Genomic DNA, 21,555 nt, shown 5'->3' on the forward strand with positions numbered 1-21,555 from the left:
GGGCTACGTCGAGGTCTAGATTCGGTCCTGAGTATAGTTGACGTCAGCGGCGCATGCGCAACAAAACGGACGGCACTGCAGAAGCAGCCGAGTTCGCGAGTGTATCGATTTTACGATCGTGTCTCTCGCCGCTAGTGCGTCCGTTTCCTTTAGTTTTTAGTGGTCGTGCTCATAGTACATGGATAAAATCGTGAATGGGATTAGTCGCTAGTCTCATCGTTCCGTACACCCGCTGACTCGCAACACTTTGCCACCCTCGCCATGACCAAGGATAGATTAGCAGCCCTCGTTGCGGTGAGTTTTCAAAAACTAGCTATATTTTTTTCGAAATCAAGCCGAATCGCCGAACGGTCGACGACAACTTGCCCGTCTACTTTTTCCTTCCTTCTACCTTCCTTTTTTCTGTGGTTTTCTCTCTAGTTTTCTCTAATTCATGCGCGCTCTCTCTCTTACTCCTGCAAATCTCAGTTTTGTTAGTGTCTGTTTGTAATTCTGTTACTCTGACTCTCTGCATCGTTCGTATTTTGTGACGTTCGAAGAAACGATATTCTCTCGCGATATATATGCACTTATAATATATATGTATATATATTATATATATATATATATGTATTTATACTTGTAATATAGTACATCGTCGTTTCATTCGACGACTTCAAACAGTTCCTTTAAAAACACCAATCGTCAAATGAATCGATGCTCGTTTACTGGTAAAATGGAAAGAAGGCGTTTCCGAGATGTCTACTTGACTGTCAACTATTCGGTAGTTGAACAGAGAGCGAGAGCGAGCGAGTGAGCGAGCGTGAGAGTTCAGAAAAGAGGGAGAGAAAGAGAGAGACCAATGCCTCCTGTGACTGACAGGTGTTTGCCAATATATGTTTTTCGTCATCGTTTATTTCATAACGATGACAGAGTTCTCGATGCCGGTACAAGTACATTCAGGCAGTCACTTTCAAATGGAAGATTCATTCTTCCGGATGACGTTCGAACATTGTGATACAATATACAATGTTCCGGGTATTGACGAGTATTTTTATAGTTTCATTGGGAGGTGACCGGTCGTACGTAGGAATAGAGGTGTCGGTGTCGATGACTCAGAGGCGCCGACTAATACTCACGAGAACCTGCTACATATGTATTTGGGCGTACCTGAGCCCATCGGTTACATTCGACGATCGTTTTCCTATTTTTCTTCTTTCGTTTGACTTCAGAAAGAAAGAAATCAGTGGTTTCTAATTACGATAAACAATTGCCCTACGAACAATCACCCTCATCCCCACACTCTCCCCCCTCCCTTACATATATTCCGACCAATCGTGAGAATCAACTTGCTTTGTTATCTGTCTTTTTTTTTTTTTTTAGATGTTAATTATACGCGGTTGTCGCGCGTATTGTCCAATACCGTGCAAGGAACAAATCATTCGTGTTCAAATTTATTTCTCGATCGTTTGTCGCGTTACGTAGATAGTATATGTGTAGTTTGTTTAGCGTGCCTAGCTGCGTTAGACATTGCGTTGTGTTCTAATTCTTTCTTCTTCAACGGCCTGGATTTTCGTACGAGAATGCGTTCACGATCGAAACACTTGGAAATCAGTGAATCGTACGCTCGACTTCTAATCGAGTTCTCCTTATTTTTTGATACAACTGAAAATAGTAGTCAAAGTGAAGAACCGCATAAAAAAATAAGAAGTAAATAAGATGTATGTATATCGTAATATTTGTTAAAAAGGGATGACACGAACATGCGCTTGTTGCGTCTGCATAGGTTATGTCGTATGATAAAAGCAGTAGCAGTAGAACTTGTTCGGCATAGTTCGGTATTATCCAAAAATCAGCTATTAGAGTTTCGAAAAGAAAGAATCGAGAAAGGACGGCCTACTTTTTCGTTTTCGTGTTTTATATAATGTATCGTGCGATAATCTCGACATTTTGATATAATCTCGAGTAGGACTTCGAAACAGTGTGACGGATATAGAAATCTTTCTTGGGCGGAGGGCGAAATGTGAGAATTATAATAGGAACATATTAGTAATATTTGTAAATATTATACATAAATACATTATGAAACCTTTTTTTACAAGATTTAAAATTTGTTTGTAATTTCTATTTTAATATCTCTATCTGATACTGTAGTTGAAACAATTAGATTCACATTCATTACATACTTAACACATTTTCTAGAATATGACAATATCGATAGTTTTATATTTTATTAGTCGCATTTAAACAATTTGAAATTCAGTGAATTATGTCTCGCGACAAATTTTGCCAGGTCTGCATTTATTAGTTAGCTGTAGATAAATGAAGGAGGTACGAACAAAGAGTTAAGGAGGAGAGATCGATGAAAACGTACAATAGCTGGAATATAAAAATATATTCGCGTGGAGACGATTAACCCTTTATAGTCGGATGTCGCCACTGTGGCGTCATTTAAAATTTCTCATCAAAGTCGGATGTCGCCATAGTGGCGGTATTCAAAATTTATTTTCAAACTGTAAATGTTTATCGTTCGGTAATGGCGGTAGAAAAATATGCCGATTGCAAACAGCTAAAGTAGCGTTAGACCAGTTCCATGGTTTGAACGAGGATGAGATATAGGGTGTTTAAAGAGAACCAGTACGGACGAGATTTTCCGTTTGATTCGTATTTAGACATTGTTTGACACGTGTTTGAAAATACAACGAAGCTTTACGAGTATCGATCGTATTGGACTGACGATATAATTATCGGACGTTCTGTTTGTTAGTGGAGTAAAGGTATCGTATTATTCGATACGAAATGCAACACATATAGCAATTTGTTAATTGGAACGGAATAATGAGTATCGTATCGGTCACGAGTAAAATACAGCAGTATCGATGTGACTGGTCTTTCGCGTCCTTTCTCATGATCGTGTCTTCCATGCTAATTCGTCGACGCGAATCTACACACCACGAACTGTTCTTCGGCAACTTGTCGTCGGTTGACATCGCGTTCTCTTTACATTCGCGAATCGGTCTTTCGAAAATGTACCGTTCACAGGTCAAAATGTTTACTTCCATTTTTGGAAATTTTGCAGGACTTTGTGCTAAAGCAGTCGACTGATACTTATCTATAGTAATATTGTAAATAGAGAAAGCCTCTACGTAGGTATATGTGTATGCCCGAGGTAATCTCAGAAACTATTCAATCGATTTATATAATTCCTTCACCGTTGGAAGGTACATTTCCTCCAGATGGACACAGACTATATCTTATTATACGCTGCTGCTTAACCGTTTGAGTCGCAAGCAGCGCGATCGCGCTGTTTAGATTTTGCGTCGAAAAGTCCCAGTACATGCGAACGCTACGAACGACTGATGGTATTTTGTACTTTATCGTTATCTTCTCAATAATTTTTACCGAAGAAAATTTGAAATATTTATAAATTAATAGTACGCATATACAATAATATAGGTGTATTTCATAAAATAACAAATATGATGGGAGCTATTGCGCCGCTTGTTTCTCTTTTTAATCGATTAAGATTTTTCTACCCTGTTTTTTCAAACACCTCTGCCATTCAAACGGTTAAGGAAGCGAACAATGAGCGTAGATGCGACTCAAGTCGGATTAGCGCAGCTTGGTTTTCACTTCACGATTGCGTCTTGCTCGACCGACGGTCGGAAAACACTTCCCTACAAATGTTTCTCGAATACCATTTACCATATCGATCTCTATTACAAACGACGGTGAATCTAGAATCGCTAAATTAAATTCCATCTAGTCTTTTATAATTTCATCGACTTGGTCTACTTTTTATTTCCTGCAGTTAACACTTTACCGACCGATAGCAGATTAATCGGTTTTTTGTCGCCGACGCTTACCGACTGATGGCCTATAACAATCTTTCTCATTATTTGAGCAGTAATTTGTTATTTAGTACTAAGGTACCTTGCTCAGTTGCGTCAGTGCGTATGCTGTACGAACCGCTAGCGGTCAGTAAAGTGTTAACCGATTTGGCGAATAAACGGCTGAAATATGTATCAACCGATCGATCGCTAGTATGTACACGAATTGAAAACAACGTAATCCGAAAGATGCTGACTGGATGATGGACGTTGATCGCTCGTTCGATACACGCCAGTGCAAAAACCAAATCGACCATTAACGAATACTTTGTTGATTTGTTTCAGGCCCAGTCGGACGACGATGACGTGGCGGACGATGTTTCCGTCAACGTTGGCGGGCCGGATGATTTTATGACCGAATTTTTCGCGGAGGTAAGTATACAATCTGTACAACTGCGGACGTGAAATCTCGTTTCGAAAGAGACTCTATTTCCCAGCATGGTATCTCATCGCCAAGAAACACGCTTTCTTCCCTTTTTCTTTCTTTTTCGTTTCCTCGATCTATTCTCCGACCGATCTCGTCTATTCATCTCGCCCCCTGTCTCCCTCTTCTGTCTCTTTTCCCAATTATTTCACACAACCGCGAGACAATACGTAGCAGCGTATCATACGTACGCGATCGAGGGCGATTAAGCGGCAGATCGAAAGTTCACGTAAACGTTAAGATCGGCTATGATCGAATCTATAGATTCCTGTTGTCTAGACGATCGGATTCCATCTGTTGAGCGATTGGGTGGAATTATTCTTTTCAAAGTCGCGAACAGCGGTCGCATTGAGACGCGAGAGATCGAAGTATCGTTGTCGCGCTCGCGTGTTTATTTCGACGGAATCGCGATATCGATGGAACGAAATTTATCAACTGCGGTATGCGTATGAAAAGTGATTTACGTATCGTAAGCGCAGGAAGGCGTCCTACTTGATCGGCATTTCTATTTGACGCGGTTCCATTGATTCGTCGATGAACGAGGGAACGCAGTTACAAAGGAGACGCGACCAGTCGTCGACAAACGAGCTCACGTCGATATCGAAACGCAAGAAAATTTCTGTTCGGATGGTTTCGTCTCGATATTGGAGAATTAGGTCGAGACGACTCCGAGCCGAATGGCCATATCGCGTCACCTATCGCGTACAAAATGTATCAAATATTTCAACCCCCGTATTCGCATCCATTCTGTCTGCACGTTGTTCGCTGCGCGATTTTCTCATTGGGTCGCGTTACTCGTACGCCCCTGTTCATAAGTGTTAGGACACTTACTGGTTTCATAGGAAACGCGACAATCAATCTAAAGTATCAAGAAAACGATTAATCGATCAGAATTTTATAATCATGCAAGGATACAAATTTAGAAATTTGTTTCAATTATGCGAAAGAATGAACGCAGTACAGTCAATTATATCTAACAATTATTATCCTTTTTTTAACTTAAATTCTATCGAAAAAATTGAAGATGAATTGGATAGGATAGCAAAGTGCGAATACGTTTTGTATTGGATTGGAAACTAAGTGATTGCGGACTTTATCATTACCACCTAATGACAACATCCGCGATCACTTAGTTGCCAACCCAGTAGAATCATTTACAGCATATCTCATGGCAAACAGCAAAAAATACGAACGTGAAAATGAATGAGAACGATGATCAAAGAATATGATTATTTGCTACATTAAATCGACCAGACTATCGTTAAAACATGGAATATACACAAATGGATCCGAAGGGATGGTTGGATACGTGTTCGATTCAATCACAGAGTATAGTTTTGAAGTGGTTCATTTTTACGTTGACGCGTGTACGTTCCGTACTCGTCGGAGGCTGCACCTCTGCGTTTCCTGTTCGCGGAGAATTTCGTACGTTTTGTATGGTTAATGTTGTTAGCGGAAGTTGGTAGACGTAAGGGGATTTTCTTGGAGCCCGAGGGTCGCGACTTGATCGACCGTATGGACCGGCCTCGCGTGGCGAACTCTTTTTGCAAAATTAACACTTTACCGACCGATAGCCGATTCACCGGTTCTTTGTCACCGACGTTTACCGACCGATGGCCTATTTAATCAGCTTCTTGTCGCCGACAATCTTTCTCATTATTTGAGCAGTAATTTGTTATTTAGTACTAAGATACCTTGCTCAGTTGCGCCAGTTGCGCTGCTTTGTAAGCTGCCACAATTTTATATCAATTTGAAAAACGTACCGTTCGCGGTGAACAAAAAGAATGGTATTGGAGAGTCTAAACCGAAACAGAGGCAGCGCCAGGGAGAATCTGCGCCTGAGATGCCGGTCGGACGTGCGTATGCTGTTGAATCGCTAGCGGTCAGTAAAGTGTTGAATAGTTTCGGACTCGGTGTTTATGACACCGAGCGATTTGCTATTAAGGGCGCCGTAAAATATTTCAGCGAAATCACGCGACCAAGGAAAGTTGTTTATTGGAAGCTAACGGCTTTCTCAAAGATAGCTTTGAAAATAGCTTCGCTGATAAACCGTGCTTGCTAGTCGTTTGCATGACAATTTCCTCTTTTGTTCGTGCAACTAGTCGCTACGGATCTTTTATAGTCTAACGTTACTTATTGGAGTTCACGTAGGTATCGTAATAATAATAAAGGGTGGCGTACGTCGATACTCGATGCGAATCATCACACCGGAACAAACGTTGTTTGGGAAACGTAAAATGGAAAAATACGAACGATCGGAATCCAACGCGACTCGATACCACGCACCTACGCATTACCGACAATTCGATGTAGGAAATCAGTGCAAATAAGATCCTTGACATTTACGTTCGTTGCTATTTGCGTGGGCTCGTATTAACTCTGACCGCTTGTTTCGGTATCCGATCTTTTTTATTCTACAGCGCGTGGGAAGAGACAATTTTAATAAAGGTGAAACATCGGTGCGAATCGTTACCGTAGAAACGACATATCAACCACTTGTCGCCTTTTATCTTTTCGAAAATAAAATCAGTTAAATCTGCCTTTTCTCCTACTGAACTTTCAACGATCTTATCGACCGATGTTAAACGTTTTACTATTCGCGTACGTTACGAAGAAGTAGCTACTAACCGATTTACTCTTTAAGTTCTGTGGATTTGCCTTCGTAATACGATGCCTGTGAAAACTACGTATTATTCAAACGAGTTCACCATCCATTGCATACTTTTCCTTCCTTGCTGGATTATTTTCCGTTCTTCTTTCTCGTCGTATACCTCACGATCGATAGTTCATATTTTTCAACGTATTCTTCCCCATTTCTCTCTTTTTCTATTTGTTTTCCTTCCCTCGTTTCTGTATCTTCTTCGATTTTTACCGACACCGCTACGTGGTTTAACGTCTTCTAATTTTTCCATAGGTGGAGGAGATCCGCGAAATGATAGACAGGATCCAGACGAACGTAGAGGATGTGAAGAAAAAACATAGTGCCATCTTATCGGCACCACAAACCGACGAAAGTGAGTTCCAACGGTCTCTCCTTAATCTTATCCGTCTCGTGCATCGATCGCGCAAACCATCGCGCGAGAGATCCAAATCAAAATTGTTCCATCGTTGGATACGTTTAATCGCTGTTTGTAGAACGCAGACGGCCAATTTTCCGTAGGATCAAATCTGTTTGATTCCGGCTGATAAACGATCCGCAGAAAATAGCTGCGTTGCAACGAGTATGGGAAAACGTGTACGAGTCGAACGCGAAGGATTGTACGTCGTTCGTCCAGTCTTTCGGAAATGGTGGTTAGACGAGCAAAGGAACAGAATTGGACGGGTAATAAAGAAAGCCAGCGAAGCAGAAAAGGAAAGACGACAGGGAAAAAGAACGGAACGGTAGAACGACAAAGATCGTTAGAATCGTCCAATACGATTGATCTTACCCTCGTTGCTATCGTAACTGTCCACTCGGCACTTATAATTAGAGATTCGTTGCTTATAATACTTTTTCTTCTTTTACTAATCTCTAACGATGCTCGATTACCGGCGTTCCGGTTATTCGGCGAACCGATCAGTTCGATTCCATCGTTCCGGCTGGTATGCTTGCTGAATGCGGCTGATCTCTCTTCGGATCTACATATGTATTGTATATAGGAAGCGATATAAATAGCAGGATTATGTTCTCCTACGTCCGAGGATGGATATAATCGACAGAATGAGAATGCGATTCGTGTTTCCTTGTATTATTACAATTTTCGAATATAAAGCGAACTCCTACATCGATACACCGAGCAGCGGAGAACTGATCTTTCGATTTCGGTAGACCCGTCGATATATGCGAAAAAATCCTTATCGATCGTTGGAACGATTTATCCAGTGTACGCGAGCTATTTTATAACTGTAGGTTAGGAGTCGAGGCATCGGGGAAATAGGCAGAACAACGAGGGGAGGAGGAGAACCGAAGGATAGTAGAGACGCGAATGTGCGCGCGCGATGATTCACGAAGAACGAAGATGAACACCGTGAACGACCAAGTCGAGTGACGTTGTTCGTCGCGAGAAACTGGAGAGGACGACCGGATCGATGCACCACGAGTGCACACTGCACACACGTACTTACTTTTACGTCTGACATCGGCTGACTTGGAAGCGTTCTAGCGAAAAGATCGATCGAGCTCTCTTGCTCCTCGCGTATCTCGTTTCAAAACGAAAAACGAAACCGACGACGGTTTTCTCATCGCCGCTATCTCTATCGATCTATTTCTTCCCACGTGCTCGTACGATGCTTGATCACGGTCGTGGAGATGTGAAACAGCGTCTGCACCGTCCTAAAACGGTCAGATGGCTTCGTTCGCCGAATAAGATCAAAACGCGATTTAGATTGGGTTTAGATAGCATCGAGTCGATTTTCTAGCTGTCGGTTACACGAGCGGCGTGCCACGATCGCGAGAAGCGCTTGTTATCGAAAGGTTGTATCGAAGATCGTCTGTCGCGTATCCCGATAGAACGGATTCGTTCGAATAAATAGGTCGCTGAATGCTGGTTGACGAAGCGGTAGTTCGATTTTATCATTCGCTGTGCTGCTCGTTACGCTCGATATGTACAATTCGTAACGGAAGCGTGGCGTTCCATATGGAAACGCGTTTGATAAATCGCGGACGAGAATGCCGGGTCACGCACGAGTTTGCCGAAATCGGAAGCGTCCGAGAGATCGATATCGCGTCGCGTTCGTCGTTTGGTCGTTCGAGAGAAAAGAATGGCGGCAAGAAAGGGAAGAGGAAAAGAGGAAATTTTTCTGGAACAGGAAACGCGCGCGCCATTCGATCGAATTCGAGCGTCCCGTGTCTCCCGGGCGTGCCGAGTTCTCGAGAGGCTTTGGAAGTAGGTCTGGCACGTTTCCACCCCGTATTAACCCAATTCCATCGAGCACCCTCGACGCAGGAGAATGCGCGCGCCCGTCGCGTCACCTATGAGAACGCGTGCACAGCCGGCGACTATACTAGCGGAATCCAATTCAATGTCGAATACAAATTCGATCGGAGATACGATCTTGGAAATCTCGATCGGTCAAAATGTTTTCCTTTCTTCTCTGTACGTCGTTCGACCACGTCTCTAGGCTCGAACCTCGCTTTTTAACTAGTATCAGTAGGTACTTATATATATGTCGAGTTCTCATTGAGGTTAGGGGCGTGTAACGAATCTTCATTTGGACTAGCCATTGTTGTTATACAATAGAGATGATATTTACTGGTACAAATATGATTATTACAGAATTTGAACCGTGGTGATTAGATACTCGAGATGCTAGTGACAATGATCTTAGGTTCGATAACGAATCCACGGTCAACGGGATAGCAAATGCGCTTTCTTTCAAAGTCCTTAGTCGAACTTAACTTACTTGTCCACAATTCAAGCGTAACTCAACTTACTTATCGACGGTACAAGTAGAACTCAACTAACTAGCTCAGTCCAAGTGGAACTGCACTTATATGCTTTTCTCTGTACCACTCGAGTCAAAGAATGTTCGCTAGAACGCTCGGTATTAACTCGTAAAGACGGTATGTAACTCGCTGATGAGATCGCATGCGACTGCGAGTGATGAAACTCTCCTCTCCTTACGACCGCGTTCGTTTATATTATATTGTTCGAGGGGGTACCGATAAAATTCCAATCGCCTTTGTTAGACGGTTGCACGTTAGCGGCGACATTGTTCTGTCCGGAGCTCGATTATTAGTACAATATGTGTGTGTTCTACGATATTGATACTCCGAGGCAAAACCACGCGTGGCTTGATTTGTCCACGTGTGCTGCCACAACTATATTTTTAAGGAGAGCTATACAACTACTCCATACCTCTGTTAGGTAAAAACATCCATCTCGTGACCGTGGCTACGTTTACCGACCAGTTGTGTCACTTCGAGCCCAAGCCTACTGTCATAAATCTCAGCCAAACATAATCCGATTAAATCATAAACAACTACTTCTAAGTTTCGTTATTTAAGTACAACTATAATAAAAAGTCTAGGTTAAAGTATTGGGGATGTTCCCAAAAATTCCAAAAGAAAGGCCCCGATGTCCTTTCATCACCGACATATAGATAGATACGTAGACCACATAGGTGTATGTTGTACGTATGCATAGTACGTACGCGACACGACATGGCTAGCGTACGACGGATATGGTACGTTTTAATAAACGCGCGATAATTGGCGATACGGTTCCGTGCGGTTGGTGGAATTGATCGGGCAACCCTGTCGATGAATGACGAACACGGATGAGAAAGGGGTTACAGGGAGTATCCGGTGACAACCGGGTCAGGTGGAAAAGACTTTGCCGATGACAGCAGGAAATACCGATCGAGTGGAATCGTGTCGTTGCATTTTTGCTTTCCTCCGTTTCGGGTCCTAAGGAGTCGCCATCTGTCGCGTTCTCTCGTTCAGGCAATTAACTCCGAACGTAAACGTAACCGAAACTCAGGCATTTGCCACGAGAGAGCTTGAAAAAAACGTAGACTATCTGGTTTCGATACTTTCGACGTATCTCGAGCGATACTTTTACACGTCGAAAGAAGAATTATGGGCCGTTGACGAGTTGCTTGTGAATTCATGGAAAGGGACGTATCGAGAAACGTGGTTAAACGATGGTAAGATACTTAGATAACAGAATGAATCAAGTTTTTGTTTTCTCATTGCAGAGGTTAAAATGGAATTGGAAGACCTGATGTCCGATATCAAGAAAACGGCCAATAAAGTCAGAGCCAAGTTGAAGGGTAAGAGACAGAGCCTAGATAGGTGCGCGACGAAATGAATGCAAGCCTTTATACAAATATCGCGTAACGTTAATTCATCCAATTGCGAGATTTACTTTAAAAGTATGTCTATAACTATATACGTACGATGGCCGTAGTTAAATCGACCGTGCGTTGCGAAAAGCCGATCGAACGCTTGATTCTTGATCGTGTCTTGCCCTGATTTGGGGGTGTATTTATAGTGTTAACAGAGGTACGCGTGGCTTTTGTCTCTGGACGCGCCAACATCGTTCTTCGGCTTGAATGAACGCGCGTGTAAATTTTCACGCACAGATTGCACACGGAGGTATTTGTGGTGAAAGCCACGGGCACCTCTGCTCGCTATAAATAAAAAGTAGTCGCGTTTTGAGAAGACAGGCATGTTGTATATATGGTTTGGACTGTGTCCGCTAGCCGACTCTGTTTTGATATTATGTTTCCCATGTGGACAGTGATAGAACAAAATATCGAGCAAGAAGAGCACACGAACAAATCTTCGGCGGATTTAAGGATACGCAAGACACAGCATTCGACGCTTTCGAGGAAGTTCGTCGAAGTGATGACGGAGTACAATCGAACGCAAACCGATTACAGAGAACGGTGTAAGGGAAGGATACAACGACAGCTGGAAATCAGTAAGCGAGGATCATTGCTTGTATCTGTATATCGTATAAGAGCACGTAGTTGACCGCGTGTTACGCCTTATGTTAGAGTTTAAACGACCATCGGTTTCTACTTTTAGCCGGTAGGACGACCACCAACGAGGAACTGGAGGAAATGCTGGAACAGGGAAATCCGGCGGTGTTCACGCAGGGGGTAAGCGTTTCGTTTCTTCGTTTCTACATGGATCGAAAACATGGTGCTGTATCGAGACGCGTTTCTCGCAGATTATCATGGAAACGCAACAAGCGAAACAGACGCTCGCCGATATCGAGGCGCGTCATGCCGACATCATTAAACTAGAAAATTCGATCAGGGAACTTCACGATATGTTCATGGACATGGCGATGTTGGTAGAAAGTCAGGTAAGGTCCGCGATGTAACGTCGCAATTGTTTAATCGTCCCCCAGTTCACCCTCCGACTTTGCTTTCCACAGTTTGTCTTTTCGGTTATTCGTTATCATATTGCATCCATTTTTTGTTTTGAAAAATGTTTCCTCTTGTCTTTTCGTACGATAGTCTATGAGCGTAGAAACAGAAAGTCTCGGTATTTGCATAGTACTTTTGTCAGCTGCTACTTCTGCACGTCACCGCTACGTTTGTTTATTTCGATCGTTCGTTAACGTTCCTTCGATACGCTCACGCGATACCGAGATTTTGATATTTATCGTCGTTTTGTTATTTAAAATCGCATTCGTTCGCGTTAGAGGTAAGTATAACATATACGGGTGGCAAAGTTTAACGAAGCACACGGAAGTACTCGGGAGACGGAGAAAAGGATGAATTTTAAGAGGGGCGTAGCGCGAACCATGTAACTTTTCTTTCGCGGCCAGCTTCTTCTTTGCCAAACACATCGGCTATTCGCTTTGATCTCGTTTTTGGTGTTTGTCGAGTTCGCTAACGCGGCGGCCATTGACAGAGCTTTCTCGCCAGTTTTCTTGACCGCGATCGGCTAACGAGGAAGAATAGGTCAATGGCCGTTGTTGGTAAATTAAAGATGCATGCTATACCAGCGAACGACTAAATAAATAACAGTAATAACGATATTATCGATATTAACACGACGATAACGTCAAATCTTTTATCTTTTCTTTTTTTTTTTTTTTTATCAAACGGAGAAATGTAATTAGCAAGTTTTGGACAACTCTAGCTCGACTCGTCTTCGTGACTTCATTTTTTTTTTTATTATCGTCGTGGCTATGGTTCTCTCTCTTTTTCTTTCTCGTCGTTTTCCCTGTTCCGTGTGTAGCGGTGCATGAGAAAAATCTTGATCTTAATCGTTACTCGGCTTTTAACCGACTATACAACTAACATCGCTCTCTCTCTTCCCCTGTTACGCTGTGTGGATTCGCGCCACGCACCTACTTTAGGGCGAGATGATAGATCGCATAGAATACCACGTGGAACACGCGGTGGACTACGTGCAGACGGCTACGCAGGACACCAAAAAAGCGCTCAAGTATCAAAGCAAAGCTCGACGGGTGAGTCCTCCCCAGATCTCAAACCATCGATCTTTCGTTCGCGTCTAATTGGTCACTTTTTGTTTTCTCCTTTGATCCCCTGTCTCCCCCTCTCTATCATTCACGACGACTCTCTTAACCTTTGTCCCTTCTCCTCTGCCTATCCACTCTTACTTCATCGCGTTCATCCACGTATTCGCGGTTCTCTTTCATCCTGTACATTTTTACGCTACTATGTGAAACCTTTTACGCTTTTTGGTTTATCTGGTGCGCCTTTACGCGTATGCTTACTATTACTACTATCACTACTATTACTACTATTACCATTATTACTACTACTATTACTGCTACTACTGCTACTACTATGACACGACATCAAATAACGACGACGCTTTCTCTGTCGTTTCCGTTACCACATTTTGTACAATCGAAACGACGCTCGCGCGCATACTTACACACCTATGTGCGTTCTTACGTTCGATGTGCATTTATGTATTACGATGTATGTATTACGCGTCCTTTACCCACTTTGATTGTTTTCTCTACTTTTTCTATGTGCGCGCGCGTATATATATATATGTGTGTGTGCGTGCCTCTGTGTCTCTCTACTTGTGTCGCTCTGTCCTACTGAAAATGAGTGTGCTAAATGTGGCTCTTATTTGTACTACTAAAATCTCACGTACTAATCTGTGCTCTCTAACCGTCTAACTCTTGTTTACGATTGGATTTGTGCGTACACGCGCGTGTACACCTGTCGGTCATATGCGAAAACACAACGTGTACACGCGTTTTACGTTGACGGGCGTGAAACTTTGTTTGGGATGGCGTCGCGGCTGTTTCTTACCCGCGGGGTGATGGCGCTGCCGATACGCTGCGACGTGTGCGGTATATGGTGTACCGCGGTGTGTGGCTTCGCTCATGGTGTGTTTACCTCTATCTGTGCACGCTGCTTATGCGTATACGTACGCTCGTCGTCGGATCCGATTACGTTCGTGTACGTATACGTGTAAACGCACATGAACACGCGTGCGACGAAGCATAACGATTAACTTTGGGTACATCCTTGTTGGAGGCGATCCACCGGTTACCGTTGCGATTCCTTTTCGTCCCGTTCGATCTCGCTCCCCGAGGTCCCAATCGCCATGCTCCGGTCCGCACCATCTCTTCCCGTTGTTCGTTTCCATCGGTCCCATCCGTCCTATTCCTGGTACGGCACGTCAGGGTGAGTTAGTGGACCGCATTGAATACCTCGTGGATCAAACCGGCGACCACGTTGGCCAAGCCTGGGAGGAGCTGATCAAGGCCGAGGAGTATCGAAGCAAAGCTCGTAAGGTAAACGAATCGAATCGATAACGGTTGATCGCCGCCGGATCGTTTTCGATAGAAAGAACGATCGATAGGGGCGATAATTATCCAGCGGCGATCATCCATAGTTGTTCCTACTTCGTTATAGGAGGAACGAGGGGTGGAGGCCCCGAGGATTTCGTGGCCAAAACACGAGACGACAGCAACCAGTCGACGTATATCTTTCTCTCGATATCTCGCGATTTCTTTCTTCTCTCTCTTTCTTTCTTGCCTTCCTATACCTCTGTTTCTCCTTTCTTCTCTTTCTTCTTTCTCCTCGGTCGTATCCGTATTTCTCCGACGATGACGACAACGACGACTCCTTTCGTCGACATCCGAAGCCACTCGTTCAGTGTTTGCCTCGCGACACGGATCATCGTACGCGTTAATCGCTCACTCTGGCTTTGCGAATTTCTTTTCCAAAGCGGTGGCAACGGATCGTGTGTCGTGTACGAGTTTCTTTCTCTATTTACGTACGTTCTCTCTCTTTCGCTTTGCTTTTGTTCGACTTTTCGATGTCGTATGTCGTGTGTCGTGCAATACGTTCGAGCGCAGAGCTGACGCCGACGTAGATAAACGTATCAACAGCATGTGCAACGTAAAGGTACGTCATCGGCCGCTTCTCTTCTTGCTTGCGAACAGTCGCAAACTTCCATTTTTAGAATCGAAGCTGACGCAACAGTTCGCGCAGAAACGCGTGTTTCACCTATTTTTTTTTTTCCTCTCTTTACGTTTCCCCTTCCTCTCGACTCAAACCTTGATAATCTCTTCTTTCGTCCAGTATTATCGGTCGCGATCTCGATCTCGATCTCTGTCTGCTTGCCTTGCCTGTCTTCTTCTCCTTCGTGCTCTCCTTGTTAAGTGTGCAAGAACCGATGCGTCTGCCGCTTTCTCATCGAACCGTGGTAACGACACGGCGCAACGTTTCCCTACTCCTCTGGTGATTTCTGCACTTTGCCCGCGCTTCGACGGATTCGTTCGTCGCTGTTTCGCCGGTTTCTCACACGAATCGTATCTTTTTTTTTTCTGTCCACAGAAAATGATCTTCATCGTAATCTGCGTGTTAATATCGGTCGTGATATTAATCGCCATAATAATAGGAAGCGTTCCGAGCTAAAGAATTCGAGAAACGCGCGCTAGGAATTGGGTATTGGGACACGATGCGATACTCGGGATTTCGGAACGCGTGTGCGACGCTTGACCGACGCTTCGATACGACACCAAGAACAGAGGAAGAACGCCGATCGAACAAGCGACGATAATAGGCGCGCGAGGAAACAAGCGAAGAGACAAAGAAGCGCAGCTAGAGAATATTATACTCGTGGTAAACGGAGTGGTTGGTCAGCGACGCACGTAATTACGTATATAAAGAAATAGATGACGATGACGATGACAAGAAACGAGTACACGTTCGTCGAAGGATTTCGGAATTCGCCGGAGGATTTCGGGTTTGCCGCGTTTCTAAACGCTGTTGCGTAGAAGCAGATTGTTTCTAACGCGCGAACGCAGGCGCCTCGTTCTTGGCAAGCGGAACCAGCTTCGCTATTTTCCTCCGAGCTCTTGTTTCCCCTGGCTCTGGTCTCTAACACCTAAAAACGAAACTTGTTTGTTGTTCGTAACGCAATAACCTTCATTAACCCACAACCGCTCGTCTCACTAACGCGCCAATCTTTTTCTATTCGCACTCTGATCGCCGACTCGCCCTTGTGCCCTCTCGCGCGATCTCTCGTAACATCGTAGAATCGGTGCGCGCGAGATTCTAAAGTAAAATGGAGTCACTGCGATAGCTCGAAAGGAAAGAGGGCAGCAGCGGAGTCGGCGATTCGAGCGCCTCGAATCAAACTCTCGCGATTCTTCCTCGTCGTGTAACGAGTTGGTCGCACGTCCTCTGTGGCGATCGTATCGGCTTCTCGAGCATTGGCCCGAGCTCCAACTTCTCAACCGAGAATTCTCTTTCGCGGCTCTGTTCTTGGATGCGCTTTGTGCGTTCATCGAGTGACAGCAATGTTGTATTTTGTTCGCAGAAATTGATGTTCATCGTAATTTGCCTGACAATAGCGATCATCATTCTCATAATCATTCTGGTATATGCGTTGTAAGAAGATAGATCGACGATACGAGGATTTCAGTGAAGCGGTACGAAAGCGAACACGAAAGTGGACCATGAAAGAAAAGTAAAAAAAAAAAGACAAAAAAGAGAGGAAAGACAATGTTTTCGTTGAATGGCAGGGCACACACACACACCCAGCCACCTCGCAGAAAAAGGTCGCGAACTAGCAACAGCTGCGGCGTTTTCGCGTGCACGCGTCATACGTTTCGAAAGCGAACACGCCGGACGCTGTCGACGATTTACAAATACTCGCACGAGTTCTCCTCGTATTCGATTCGTTTGCTCGAGAATCGCGTGCGCGGTCGATGCTAAGTGCGCGCTCGTGTGCGACGCCATTTTAAACGTCTTCCCCGATTTTCTCGTAACCGTGTCCAGAATTATTATGAAATTTGTGTATTTCCAGCTGCGTACCTTGTCGCGTATAAAAGTGGTCGCGTAGCACGCGTTCCCGTGGCTCGTCGAAGGTACACGGAGGTCGATGATGAAACCAGACGACGATCGGTGCCGACCGATCGAGCAGTCCAGCAATCGCGCGAAACGAATTTTCGCTTAATTTCGCACGATCCGTAAATAAGTAGGCGATTTGTATGAAAGAGGTACGTGTAACGACGATATTTAGGGCGGACGATCTCGTTAACCAGAAATTTGCGTTTTTCTCGTATCTGAACGCGTATCGTGTCTATGCAGCGATGCGAAAAGAGAGCAAAATAAAAGAAACGAAAAGAGAGAAGCGAACGCGCGAATCTAGGATTCGTTTGATGCGACACGATCGGACGATCCGACGATCCGACGAGGTTTTGGGAGGATCAAGAGCACACGAACAGTTTTCCAGCAAGTGGTCAGTGACACACGCAGAGAGGCATGCGAAACACGTGCGATTTAAAAAGAAGATCGAATACGATGTTTGCGTGGGTGTTGTGTACGCGTAAAGAGAAGAAAGAAGGGAGGCGTGATGCAACGTGGCGTGTAGCATATACCACCGAGGAGATCAGAGTAGTTACGATAGGAACGAACCGCTAAATTGCGTACCGTGTTGATAATCGATCATTATGTTTTTGCCGATGCATTGATGCCGAGCGCAGAAGAAGATCATGATCATGATCTGCCTTGCTATACTCGCCGTCGTTCTGACTACCACCATCGGTGGATATTTTGGGCTGTAAACGTCGCACCCAGGTACCGTCCATTCAATCTTTTGGTCCACGTATTACGAACGAAATCGGCGAGAACGACACGCGTTTTCCATTGATCCTCTTCTGTCTTTTTCTTTTGCAGACAAATCCAAAGAAGTTGCCGTCGCGTTCGTCAGCGCGAAACGTCGGCAACGTCCGAGTCCAGACAAATCGGCCCGAAACAACATTGGTGGACACCTCGCCCGTTCCAAGTCGCACGGTCGTCGTCGATTGGAATTTCGCCATTGTCAACGGCAACAGCAACAGCAAGAACAGTGGCTCGATCGCGATGTTGTCGACAGGCCTTTTGTCCGCGCGTGCCGCTCCTCGTCCTACGGATCGTCGCTGTATTTTGCCTTCTGTTACGCTTACGCGTTAACGTATACGCGTCCAACTTGTTCATCATCAGGAAGGAGGAAAGAAGAGAAAGAGGAGGAAAGAACGGACGTAGACACGAATTAAGAACGAGAACGGAAACGAGGAAAGCGATAGCTGATAGAACGAAGAATCGCCGTCGTCGTTGTTTGTTTGCGCGATCGTCGTTTGTCGCCTTAGCTTCGCCATCGTTGACCGAATCGCCGTCCTCCTTAGTTTCTTTCCGTTTTCACGCGCTTCCATCGACAGACTCGATGCGCGGATAGTTTCGTCGCTAGCCTCGCTTCGTTCCACTTTCTATCACGAAGCGTAAAACTTAACAGCGCCAGAGTGATTTGTCTTGGTAGGCTCGGTTTTCGCTAGATCTCAACCTCGTCTTTACCCCTTTTTCCAACCTCTCCTTTCGTACGCGATCGGTCATTTCTCAATTGCGGTAAATAGCAAGTAGCGAGTAGCGAATAGTAAATAGGAAATACCGACAGCCAGAAACGCGTACACGCGAGAAACGATAAAAGGCACGGACGACGTATAGCGACGAAGCGACCTTGTTGCTCGGCGACGTATCGAAGCGGCAAGATTCGCGTCGGAACGTCAACGAGCAAAGCGGCGGAGCGAGTCCTTCGTCGATCTCTCTCGAGCGATCACGGTGCCTATCGCGATTATTGGCCGTTGCACGGCCGACAATCAACGAGACGAGGATGACACGCGTGACGTAACGTCGGAGTCGAGCGACGAACGTCGTTTACTTTCGCTCGTACGCGATCGATTTTACTCGAGGCTACCGGGCCTACGTAAGTACGAGCGGAAAAAAAGAAAATAAGCGGTGCTCTCGCGGGTGGCTACCTGCGAGAATAGGTCGTATCGATGTATCTCGTTCCGAGCCAAGCCTAACACCCAATGGAGTTTTTCTGTAACGCGAGGCGTCGCGCGAGGCTACCGAGTAACCCTCTCGTTTTTCACGCCATTTTCGGCGTGGTGCGCCGGCTCTGGTAGCCGTGTCCAATTAAACCGACTACCTACCGAAGTGCATTCTTTTGACTGTGATTTTTAACCGAGCTTGGAAATTAGTTCTTTACGGACCTCTCGGATGTTTCGAACGCTTTCGAACGCATATAGTCGCGCGATAGTTTTTTCGAGACGCGCATCACGCATACACGATCACTCGCCACATATCATGTACTATTCGAAGCGTGTAGATTTCTAACGAGCCTTCCCTCTCTCGCTGCTTCTAACATCGCCGCAACGGTCTTCGATCGAACCGAGCCAGGTGCTATATCGCGTCGAGATGTAATCGTCAATGACGGTGACGAGTACGTAAACGAACCGAGAGAACCCTCGTATTCTCCGAACGATAAGAAACGGCGAGACAAAGAACAGTTTGGCGAGACGCATCATTGGCAAAGACAGAGAACTCTGTTTACAAAAAAAAAAGAGAAAAAAAAGAACAAAACAAAACCGTATATGTAGCTAGATCACGCGAGAGCGTAAAGGACGAATTTCCAAGCGCGTCGCAACGTTAGGTTAGCTTTCGTTCGACGAAATACGTATACACCTAAGTAGTTTGTTTCTCGCTTTCGACGTGGCGTCATCATCGACTGGTCGATGCAAGTTGATACCGGTTAATCGAGAACGACGAGTCGAATAGTGGAACGTCATTGACTTCGTGTTGCACGAAACGCCATTAGGGTATTGGGTTCGATCGATCGATCGGCGTAATCGCTTTGCTTCCCTTCGCGAGAAGTCGCAACTCTTTCGATCTTTGCCGAGTTTCGCGACTTTTCTCTCTCGATTACACGTACATACACACACACACACACACGCGCGCACACGCACGAGAGCCGCCTGGTGTTTTGTTTTTTCAGTTCAGCTCATGGATACTGAGTACGTTGTCAAGTACTCCGAGATAATCGGCCAATGACCGATTCAACGACAATAACGACGGTACTACGACTACGACCAGGACTATTACGACGACAAAGACTGCTGGAACATTCCTTTCGATTTCGTTTCGTTCAACTTTGTCCCATTTAGTTGGATTTCTGTTTCGCGAACGTTTTCGTCGTGAAGCGAATATCGGTTGAAAATCGAAAAGAGCTTCTCGCGAGAAGCGTGCGTCGTTGTTGAAGCGGTCGGTCACACGGCGCAAGGAACAAGATGCTGTTGAAGGACGCAGGGAAATGGACGCAGAGACGAGGAACACGCGATGAGGAGAGAAGAGGAGATCTATAAAGTTGCAGCAATAATAAGATATAGGTGTTACGGGAAACTAATTAACGCTAATACAATCGTCGACGATAAAATCTGGATCATACCGATGTATCGTATCTACACAAAGTGTATACATATTTATTGCTATATGTGTATATATATGTATATATATACACACAGAACACTCGTACGTATATACACACAGAGAGAATACACACACACACATACACACACGAAATGCGCGCGCATACGTGCGTATACCGTAGCTCACGGTTATGAGCGCGAGACACGAGCCACGCAGTAACATACACAAACACACACACACACAGACACACACACATATACTCGCACACCTACATGAAACGCGCTAACGCGTTCACAGAGAAAAAATAAAAACATATTACATGTATATATAAATAGGTAGTCGGCACAGTCGAAAAGAGTAATATATTAACGATGATAATTTATTATTCGCGACGCCTGTTGCTCGTGTAAACTGTCGTCTGATAATTGCTTTTCGGGCAAGAAATGGGCGACGTTCGTGTTAATGTTTTGTTGATTATATTATATGAACGTTGAGGTACATGCGTTTCAAAGATTATGGGTTAATGTTTCAGAATGATATAAGAAAGAGACGAAACAGAGGTAAATGGTTACGCTACACACAGGCCACGTTGCTGTAGCAACGATATTAAAGGTAGAATGCGATAATGCGATGAAGACGGCGATACGATGCTACGATAATAATAAAAACGTGGCAAATATACATGGTGAAAGGAGGGGAACGTACGACACGATCATAATGATAATGATAACGATAATTAACGATATTTCAAATCACTTTGCATTGTACAGAAGCATACTGATTGTTAGTTTAGGTAGCTACGTTGCCACGATCTATTATTTAATCGTTGAATACGATTAAGGAATAAGTAAAAAAAACGCGGAAAATCCCTCTGTGACGAGTCGATCGATATGCCTGGTTGTTCGAATCGGACCGGATGGTATTTTGTTGTTGTGGTCGCGATCGCACTCGCGGTCAACGTCAACGTCGCGTCAACGTCGTCGTCGTCGCCGTCGTCGTCGTCGTCGTCGTCGTCGGCGGCGGAGAAGCAGGTGGAGGAGGATCGCAAGAAGAAAAATTTCTTTCGCTTTCGCGTAT

At 44.7% G+C, this 21,555-nt stretch overlaps 1 protein-coding gene across 7 annotated transcripts; it reads left to right on the forward strand.

Moving 5' to 3' along the window:
• The first annotated feature begins 35 nt into the window (after positions 1 to 35).
• On the forward strand, positions 36 to 19,618 carry LOC117214029 (syntaxin-1A). 7 transcript variants are annotated; one of them, XR_004488763.1, is made up of 11 exons: positions 36 to 294; positions 4,155 to 4,241; positions 7,208 to 7,307; positions 10,972 to 11,046; positions 11,517 to 11,699; positions 11,807 to 11,880; positions 11,952 to 12,089; positions 14,406 to 14,516; positions 14,638 to 15,132; positions 16,553 to 17,814; positions 17,914 to 19,612. XR_004488763.1 is itself a non-coding variant. In XM_033459848.1 (10 exons), the coding sequence occupies exons 1-9, from the start codon at positions 262 to 264 to the stop codon at positions 17,799 to 17,801; spliced, it is 882 nt and encodes a 293-aa protein (XP_033315739.1). In that variant the 5' UTR covers positions 41 to 261; the 3' UTR covers positions 17,802 to 17,814; positions 17,914 to 19,618. The 7 variants fall into 7 exon arrangements, 3 of the variants coding, with proteins under 3 accessions (XP_033315742.1, XP_033315740.1, XP_033315739.1); XR_004488765.1 differs by lacking the exon at positions 14,638 to 15,132 and having other exon boundaries at positions 38 to 294; XR_004488764.1 differs by lacking the exons at positions 14,406 to 14,516; positions 14,638 to 15,132 and adding an exon at positions 13,095 to 13,205 and having other exon boundaries at positions 40 to 294.
• The last annotated feature ends 1,937 nt before the right edge of the window (positions 19,619 to 21,555 follow it).

Source organism: Bombus bifarius, unplaced genomic scaffold, assembly GCF_011952205.1.
Source record: "Bombus bifarius isolate JDL3187 unplaced genomic scaffold, Bbif_JDL3187 scf7180000009145, whole genome shotgun sequence".
Lineage (NCBI taxonomy): Eukaryota > Metazoa > Arthropoda > Insecta > Hymenoptera > Apidae > Bombus > Bombus bifarius.

What these genes read in the sequence shown, in the direction of transcription:
- LOC117214029 (XM_033459851.1), top strand. Translation starts at nt 262, where the DNA reads ATGACCAAGGATAGATTAGCAGCCCTCGTTGCG. An exon ending in AGTCAGAGCCAAGTTGAAGG is followed by an intron (nt 11,047 to 11,516) that starts GTAAGAGACAGA and finishes CCATGTGGACAG; the next exon opens with TGATAGAACAAAATATCGAG. An exon ending in ACAACGACAGCTGGAAATCA is followed by an intron (nt 11,700 to 11,806) that starts GTAAGCGAGGAT and finishes TTCTACTTTTAG; the next exon opens with CCGGTAGGACGACCACCAAC.